A 10,023-nucleotide genomic window follows, 5' to 3' on the forward strand; every position below is an offset into this window, starting at 1 on the left:
AAGGAGATCCAACCAGTCCATTCTAAAGGAGATCAGTCCTGGGTGTCCTTTGAAAGGACTGATGCTAAAGCTGAAACTCCAGTAGTTTGGCCACCTCATGTGAAGAGCTGACTCATTGGAAAATGCTTTGAAGCTGGGAGGGATTGGGGGCAGGAGGAGAAGGGGACGACAGAGGATGAGATGGCTGGATGGCCTCAGCGACTCAATGGAGGTGAGTTTGAGTGAACTCCGGGGGTTGGTGATGGACAGGGAGGCCTCAATTGCAATTCATGGGGTCGCAATTAGTTGGACACAACTGAGCTACTGAACTGAACTGAAGAGTGAGAAAAAAATTGCAATTCTTCTATCAATTTATTTAGTTTCTTAAAACAAAGAAATACCGTGGAAAATAAAGTAACATGTATTTTGAAATAATTTCAATCACAGTGAGAAGGAAACAAAAAGGAATCGACATTTATACTGGGCTACCCCTATGGGCTAGAAATTACAGAACTTATTGCAAATGTTGTATTGTTTAATTGTCACAATATTAATCAGGTGATTTTTTAAATGAGATACTGAACTCCATAGAATTTCATTTACTTGATAAGAGCTATTATGTAGAACATAAGAATTATAATAAAATTCTCTGATCACACAAACATGCACTCACACACTTCTCTATGGCAGGAAGAGCTAGAGTAGTCTTGACAGCAGCACAAAGGAATCTAGGATCTGAAAAATGAGACTTCAGTGAAAAGAACCATAGTATTCCTGAAGGAACAAGTCTGTTTAATGAGACACTGGTATAGGTTATATTGTTTAGTAGTTAATAGATAAAATATTTATTATTGAGACAGTTATATGCTTTACACTTAGTTGCATTTATTTTTTCACAATGATCTTGTGTATGGTACAATTTTATAACAAGATTATTTTAAGAAAATAAACATCACTTAAATATGCTATTCAAGTTTACACTTCTAATATGTAGAGACAGGGCTTGAACTTAGACCCTCTGAACACAAAACTATCATTGTTAGTACATATCATTTATGATATTTTTTCCTCAATTTCTTAATGAATATTGGCATGGATAAACTGAGACACAGCTCAGCGCTCACTCTTTAGTGAAGGACTCCTATACTAAGTCTAATATACATTGTTGAAAAGCTTTCTTTCATTTTCTCAGTCAGGGGCAGAGTAAATGAGATTGTAAAGTTTGGCAAAGGTGTTACATCAATACTGCTCTTTATGGGGCATCCATCATTTTAGCATGGAGTATGGAAAATTAATTAAGATTTTCTAACACATACATGATATTGGGGAAAATAGGACACAAGGGAAATTGTTCACCCTCCTAATGAATGAAGGATGTTCAAATGGAAAAAAAGAGAGGCAGCAAGGAAAACCAGTAAGAATGTTGCAGATAAGCACAGGTGTGTTAGATGCACCTACAGTAAGGGGCACTATAGAGGAGTGGTGTGAGTGTAAGAAGACTCAACAGCTTGGTGAGCACACAGTCATGGGGGCATCACAGTTCATAGGATTGAAATATGGAACTATTTTCTGAGGAAAGCAACATGAAGAGAATTTATAAATGGGAAACCCATGGTTGGTGACATTGAGAAATAAGACAGTGCGAGCCTCATAGTCCAGGAAAACCCCAACACGATGGGGAGAAACACCCAGGGAGAGGGTTAAAATCCCAGGACCTAAGAAGGAAGACTCAAAGGCATTATATACAGAATCCTGTTTTAACCCTATGACCCAATAGCCATTTTTAGGTTGATATCTTGAATAACCTTTTTGACAATTTCTATTTCCATAATTTTCACAGCCATATAGGAACTTCATGATATCTTTACATTGTTCACCACATATCCCCAAGATCCAGGCACGTTTCTTTGACACGTCTACCTCCCAATAATGTCTTCCTGATGTGATAACTGGGGAGCCCAGGACACCAAAATCTTCATAATTATCATTCGAATATGCATTACAATGTTGGTAACGGGATGCATATCTTACTTGTCTTTGTTCCGGAGAAATGACATTGGTACTCTTGGGAGAATTCGGGTTCACCTGAACTGTTGAAAAATATAGGCTTGGGTTAGGGTAATGATGTAGTTTTCTTGTGATATTTTGAAAGGGATCTTTAGAATGACTTGACTGGAAAAGTAATATGTTTGCATGTGTTGGGAGGGAAAACATGGCTTAAAACATGAGACCTACTAGAAAATGAAAAATTCTAAAAGATGATGAGAACAGAGTGGCTTGATTATACGGTGATGTCTCCTTACCCCAGTAGCGTTGCATATCTGTCAGCTCTGAAATGATAAAAAAAAAAAATCCACAATATTAAATATAAGCAATAAAAAAGTAAATATAAGCAATAGAATCAGCCCTGAAATCTGTTTTCTTCCAGATGAGGGGAATGGCTATGATGAGGTAGTGAACTGGCGAAAGACAGGATGAACCAAGCCCCCTGTCACCACCCGTAAATATGACCACATCATTAGCACAGAGTGTCTGGCTTTGCTCTCTCCATCCACACATAGAAACTGGAGCCTCCTAACTATTTTCCCTCCATCAGAGAAGCCCTCCTACACCCACTTGGGTAGCATTCCTCACCATTAAACACACACAGTATTTCTCTCAGATCAGGAGCTCGAAACACTCTCCTCTGTTCCTTGGGGAAAGTTTTTGGCTCTTTCAGAGCCACGGTTTTACTCCTAGGGAAGACAAAGTTGGTGCTCACAAATGTGATTCTTTTTCCCCCTAAACCACTGGCTTGCTATATGTTCACCCTGTTTATGGGCTTGAATTGTCTTTCCTGGATGCCTTGGGAAAGAAGAGAGTGGATGTCTGATCTTGGAGCAAGAAAGAACGTGTTCCAGTCTACCTTCCCAGCTACCCTGTGTGTGACTTGGATGGTCTTAAAATGTCAGAAGGGGAGTTTCTTCCTTCTATGATGAAATCATTAACCCACCACACTCTACCTCCTAGGGATCATATGAATTATATGAAGCAATGGATTTAACAACACAAAACATTGGTATCTAAAAAAAGTAATTTGTGGAACATTCCCTGCACAGATATGTGTTTCCAGGAAGGAGTCAGAAAGTGAGGTTGCCGAATCTGGCTCCTGGGTATTTGAGACATACCAGGTAGGAGAACACTCTCTAGAGCCCCAAGATCTTCAAAGACTGCTGTCCAATAGAGAGACTCTCAGAATACCCTGAGATTTCATAATCACTAGGAATAATTACAAACCTTTGGAGAAAAAGACATTATGAATAATAAACAAAGTAGTCTGACTTTCCTGTGTTTGCAAAGATCTTGATGCTGCCATGTAGCATCAGACACAATGATGTTACCTTTCTGTTCTGGATTCTAAAGTCTGTGACCAAGATTGATCAACAGTTGCTCCAGGGCCAAAACATCCCTTGAGATTTAAAGCTGTTTTTGGAAACCTAAGCCGAAAAACATACAAGGACTTTGTCTCTTCTGGGAGCAGAAATTAAAATATAAAGGAGTTGTCTCCAGTTCTAGGTGTTTGGCGGGAAAAGAAGACTCAACCTTCACATGACAAGTCAAGCACCTATTAAATATGGGAACCTGAGTTGCATATTGATACACAGTGTGAATTAAATTTATGAAGTCGTGGGGATCTAATACTGTAATGCCTTGTTCCTAATAGTGGTACAGACCCACACTCTGCAACTTCCCGCAATCAATATTCTCTAATATAGAATCAGTCCATTATCAATGTTTATAAAACAATCTAGCTCTGATGTATGAACAGAAATTTAAAATAAGATCATCCTCCATTCATCTACCTTGAGCATTGTTTTATGCTAATTGGCTATCAGATAACTGTAAGGGATTTATTTTCTTTTCACAGCATAAATAACTATCTCTGGTTTCCCACACATACCTTTTCAGGATAACATTCACATCCTAGTGAGAAAAGAGAAAACATGAGTCAAAAAGTAATAAGTCTCCCCACTTCCCAAGCTTATTCACATCCCCATCAGCCATCGATCGTGGGAATAAAAATGGTCTCAATGTGAGAGCCAAAAAGTAGAGACAAGAGTGAAGCCAGTCATTCCAGAAGACGCATGCAATGTTGTCAGATTTCCAAAAAGGTAAAAGGCTTTGACCCTTGTAGAAGCATGAGGGAGACTTCCAGTATCTGGAGATGAGACATATTTATGGGAAAAACCAAAAGCTTGTAAGTTTCATGACCCATGAGATGATCTGAATAATTCACAATTCTTCCATTTATTCAACAAAAGTGCACAGTGATGTATTATTATTTGCCAAGCATTCAACCAGGCTTTGGAGAATCAAAGATGAATTCATAATCCTAATATTCCCCAAGCTATTTATACTGCACTTGCTGAGAGAACAAGCAAACAAATGTATGATTGTAGGTGGTTTTTCGGTCTCTCTCATCTCATTTGATACACTATAAGTGATCTCACACTCTCTTAAATCCAGCATACACACAAGTACAGTTGATTTCTAATGCCTTAGTATTACTCAGCTTTGTCTCTTAAATGCTTGTTAATATATTCGGTTAAACATAAGCCACAGGAATCAGTAACTTAGGATGCCTAATATGTAACTTACTATTCATCAACGAGATTGTCTCCTCTCTTGTACCCCATTTGTATAATGTTGCCCGTATGCATTCAGTCACCGTCCAAAAAGAAGAGCCTTTGTCTGCACTGTAGTGTATACTGAGTCTGCTTAGTCCATGGCTTAACAGCTTTTAGCCATGGAATCTTCTTAATCATCACATATATTATTAGTTTATTAGTTAGAATAGATATGCACCATTTTATCTGATCTCTTTTTCATGAAGCTTTATTTCCGTCATGTCAACAAAAACAAGAGCAACCAGTGGTTTTTGATAAAAATTCTCTGTGTTAAAGCTCTTGTGTGTGTATCACAAAAATTAAGTAAAATTAGAATAAGTAGAGAGAAAATAAATGATGGTGGGGACGGGGGTCAATTGCAAATTTATTCAAAGTCTTTCTTAAGCTCAAACCTCGTTCAGAAGCTGGCTTGTGTCATTCGCCAATTCTATTCATTCCACCTCTACCGACTTTACTCTCAGTTTAAAGAGAAGAAGAATCTCCTGATATAAACTCCAGAAGAGAACTTTCCCTTCCAGCGTAACCAAAAGTTCAGAAGCCTGCAGTGATTAGTTTACATAGAATCAGTTATCCATAGTAAAATCATCATTGTGTTGTTGCTGGAAAGAAGTGAAGCAATGTTACAGGAAGGTTCTATATTTACTGAAAATAAGTTAGTTTTAGTGTGAAGTAGGTCATGGTAGGATATGAAACACTGTATAATAACTAGAGCTACCACAGGGGAAAAATTTTTTTTTTTTTTAATACAGTTAGAAAATAGGAAAGCTTCAAATTTTATACCAGGAATATTTGTTTAAAACAAAAGAAGCTAGTTAGGAAGAAAGAGAAGAATGGAAACTACAGTAGCCAAATAGAAAGCAAGTAGTGAAGTTTAAATACAGCTATATCAGTATCTGTATTAAAGCCATCATCTTAATTCCCCAAGTAAAATGTTTGAGATTGTTGGATGGGATAACAAGGAAGAATTAGTGATTGTCATTTATAAGAGATGTATTTTAGATGTAAAGATACAAATAGGCAAAAGTAAAAAGAGAAAAACTATGAATCATGCAAACTCTAATGATTTCAAGTTTTTATATTATTATTAGAAAAAAATTGACTTTAAAACAATAAAAATTATAAACGAATGAGAGGATAATTTTATAATGATAAGAGGTTTAGTACATCAAAAAGATAAACCAATTATACATGTGCATACCCCTAACAATAGAGCTTTAAAATTCACCAAGGAAATTTAAAAGGAAAAATGCAGAATTGAACAATAGCAGTTGCAACTCACTCTCAATAATGAGAGAGCACTTTACATGGAAACCACCCAGTTATAGAAGACATGGACAATACAATCTACCAACTTGACCTGACATCTATAGACCATTTCACCCAATGAATGGAGAATATACAATCTTTTCATATGTACATTTCTCTCGACATACAATATCTGAGGCCATAAACAATTATCAGTGAATTTAAAAGTTTAAAGGAATAAAATATATACTCTCTGATTACAATTGAATTAAATTTGAAATCTACAGAAGTAAAATTCAACACTCACCAAGTATTACTAATTAACAACACATCTTCAAATATCTACGTTTTAACAGAAAGAAATTGCATAGGAAATAGGAAAATAAGTTTATCTGAATAAAAACAAACACTAAATCAAAATGAATGGAAAGAAACTAACACTGCTGCTTATCTCATTAAGATGTTCTCAAATCAGTGATCTACTAGGAAAGAAAAGTTGTTGAAAAACAATGCACACACGCACACATTACACATGCACACATGCACACGCAAAAGTGTACAAAGCCACAAAGAAAACAATAAAGGTGAGAGCAGAAATAAATGCGTAAGAAACTTTACAAAATACACAAAATCAATGAAACAATGGTTTTGAAAAAAAAATAATATAATTGACAAAAATAACTAAAAGGAGTAGGGAAAAAAATGAAAGAGCAAAATCTGGAATACAAAAAGCGACTTTGCTCTGAGTACTATAGACATTAAAGGTACAATAAGCAATTGTTATAACTAACTTTATGTTTACACACCAGACAACTTAGGATAGACAACTTCCTACAAAAATATACAATAAAGGACTAACAGGTTGCAAAAATCTAAATAATCTTTATACAAGCAAAAAAGAAAGAAAAAATAAGTATATTTTAAACTTTTCCAATAAGAAAAACCCAGAGTGAAATGGCGATGCTGGTAAATTATATTGAGTATTTAAAGATAAATAACAGTTCTTCATAAACTGTCTTAAAAAACAGAAAAAAGGTAGAGAATCTCAGCACATTGAGGAAAAAAAGCTTCTTGGAAGCTGAAGTGACTTTGTCTGTGATAATCTGAATCATGAAAAGGTACTTGATAAATGTTCAGCACTGGGCCACAGAAAACAAGGGTTTATGAAATCACTGAACAATAAATCTGCTCTGGACAGTGAAGGGTTTGCAATGAGCTTGATGACAATAAAAATAGAGCTTCCCTTGTTATTCCTACATTGAATAATTCAGGTATTCTTACAACCTCTGAAATAGATGCAGAGAAGGTATATTGCGGAGTCAAAGCAGCCTCCGCGAGGGCATCAGAAGGATCACAGGAACATATTTCTCTCCTGCCTCAGATGCTGAGGTTCCTTTCCGGGTCTTACCTGCAGCAGCTCCATTGTTGATCCCTGCAAACGGTGCTCCACATCTGAGATGAGGTTGTTCACCAACAGCTTCTCTTGGACCAGATCATTCTCAGATTCTGCCAGCTTTTTCAGAATAACTCCCAACTCATCCTGCAGTTTTCTCAGTTCCTTCGCCTCCTCACTGTCCAGGATTTCTCTTAGTTGTGTAAACCTTCCCTGGACATTTTGTATCTCATTTTGTATTTAAGTCTTAGGGAATGAGAAAAAGACAGAGAGGTACTTGGACCAGTGGCCTGGGACTAGGAGCCAGAAAAATAACTATTCTGTTTGGGAAGTTCCCACAAGGAGAGAACGTCTCTCAGTCATGTCTGACTCTTTGCAACCCCATGGACTATACAGTCCATGGAATTGTCTACGCCAGAATACTAGAGTGGGTAGCCTATCCCTTCTCCAGGGGATCTTCCCAACCTAGGGATTGAACCCAGGTCTCCTGCCTTGCAGATGATTCTTTTCCAGCTGAGCTATAAGGGAAACCCAAGAATACTGGAGTGGGTAGCCTGTCCCTTTTCCAGGGGACCTTCCCAACCCAGGAACAGAAGTGGGGTCTCCTGCATTGCAGGCGGTTTCTTCACCAATTGAACTATCAGGGAAGCCCACAAGGAAGTAAAATAGAAAGAGGAAAGCAATATTTGGGGTAGCTGACTTTGTGTATAGTTTTTTCCTCTACACCATATTTCAAAATAATGGCTCCAAGTCTGCATTGTTGAAGACAACTCAGAGTTAAATGGGATCTCTGGGTGTGGGCAGCCTTCACACATCTGTCCAGGATGCTCATGCCTCCCTCCATTACTCCTGACCCGCTCCCACCACCCTCTCCCAAAAAGTTGAACACTGAGGACAGAACAATGAGCCATTGTCAGATATCTCCCTGAGAATATAAGGGATAAGAATGGAATATAAACTTCCCTAGCCATCCTCATCAGAGAGACCCTCTCTATAGACACTCCCCCTCCAGTATTTGTGTTTATTTGTGATATGGTCACTTTTTAATACCACACCGATTACGGGAACGCTGAAGAAAGGATGAGCCAAATGACTGAACTGTCATGGTACAAAGAAAAAGGCAGCTCCTTATCAGCAACCCAAGGTCCTGCATAGATACCTGTCTAACTTCCTCACGAAGCATCTCCTCATACCTTCCAAGTAGACATCTCTTCTCTGACTTTAATTTCCAACTCCTCAGCTTCCTGTTTTTTCCCGTTCAGCCTCTGCAGACATGATTGGAGCATTTTCTGTGAGAAAAGAATCACACCATTGTCAAGATAGGGGCTTTCTCAGCATCATTATAGTGGATAAATAAGGCTGATTTTCAAGGAAAATAGACCTTACAAAAAAATGTGAAAGTGACTAGAATCTGTGACTTGTGAGAAGACATTGATGTTGAATGTGTTCTTGAGACTCAAGATATAGGAGTCACCGCCCCCTCACCAAGAGAAGACTGGATCTCTTTGTTCTGGAAGAAACTTGATTTTGTAAGAAAGAAAAACTTACACCTCATTGCACCCAGTGTCCTAGTTACCTATCACGTTCAAAAGAGTAATGAGAGCCTCTCTCGGCCCCAGATGTCCACGCACTAGCACAAGGTCCATGAATGTCTACTTCTGCCTAAGAGTCCATGTGTTTGCTTATACTTGGGTGGAATGCACAGAAATTTTCTTCACATGTCAGAAGGTAGGCATACGAAGAAAAGAGATCACAGGCCTCAAGTCCCTGGTAGCCAGGTAATTAAAGCCCAGTGCAAAGTAGAGATTTCCCTCAAGTACCATCTCCTGCTCTGTTTTTCCTCCATTCTGGTCTCTTACCTGGTACTGTGGTGCAATCTCCTCCATGAGGAATGTGTTGTGACCTCGGTGCTCCTGAGATCGCTCGCAAAGCCAACAAATGACCTTCCCATCCTGCTCACAGAAGAGCTGGAGCTTCTCTCCATGGTGAGCACAGAGATTTCTCTCTTGCTCTACCTCTGGGCTCACCTTAACCTCTCGGAGCCTCTGCACTATATTGGCCACATGCCTGTTAGGCTGCAGGTTCCCAGGCTCAAAACTAACTCTGCAGACAGGGCAGCTTTTCTTCCCCTCTTGGCCAATTATGGATTCCTCGTTGTTTGCAGTGATACAGGCTTGACAGGTGTGGCCACAGTCAAGGCTCCGGGGTTCTGACAGAAGCTCCAGGCAAATGGGGCAGGTCACTTCCTCTTGTATGTTCATCAGGATTCCTGAAGCCATGGCAGTAGCTCACGTGCTCGTCACTGTCTAGATTTCTGACAGTTCTCTCGTTCACGGATCCTTGAATGATTGGAAAGGTTACAAGTGTAGAGTAAGACAAGTAGAAGCAAAATGACACTAGTTATCCAGAAATCAAGGATGACCCAAGAGCAAATATGGAAGGAGAAAAAATAAAAAAATAAAAGGATAAAAAGTAAAAAAAGAGCTTTTGGACCTGATAAAGTGGGTTTTTTATAATAATTCTAAACATTTTATTTTCAGTTCATGTCACATGACAAATTTTATCTATGTTTATCTATGCATTGATTGTTATTTTTCTTACCAAAACAAAAACTAGTGAGCTTTTCTTACTGAGATCTGTGAGTGACCCACCGTCTGTCTTGCATTTTCTCCTCCATGCTAAAAGCACATCCTCAATGTAAAAAGCCCTAAACCACTGAAGTATTTGGGCTTTTAAACC

At 38.4% G+C, this 10,023-nt stretch overlaps 1 protein-coding gene across 1 annotated transcript; it reads right to left on the bottom strand.

The window, feature by feature from the left end:
- Positions 1-394: 394 nt before the first annotated feature.
- On the bottom strand, positions 395-9,668 carry LOC114118420 (tripartite motif-containing protein 5-like). Its single transcript, XM_060399982.1, has 6 exons — positions 9,144-9,668; positions 8,478-8,573; positions 3,920-3,942; positions 2,614-2,714; positions 2,283-2,309; positions 395-2,069 (listed from the first exon to the last, which is right to left on the bottom strand). The coding sequence occupies exons 1-6, from the start codon at positions 9,561-9,563 to the stop codon at positions 1,480-1,482; spliced, it is 1,257 nt and encodes a 418-aa protein (XP_060255965.1). The 5' UTR covers positions 9,564-9,668; the 3' UTR covers positions 395-1,479.
- Positions 9,669-10,023: the final 355 nt, after the last annotated feature.

This window comes from Ovis aries, chromosome 15 (assembly GCF_016772045.2).
Source record: "Ovis aries strain OAR_USU_Benz2616 breed Rambouillet chromosome 15, ARS-UI_Ramb_v3.0, whole genome shotgun sequence".
Classification (NCBI taxonomy): domain Eukaryota; kingdom Metazoa; phylum Chordata; class Mammalia; order Artiodactyla; family Bovidae; genus Ovis; species Ovis aries.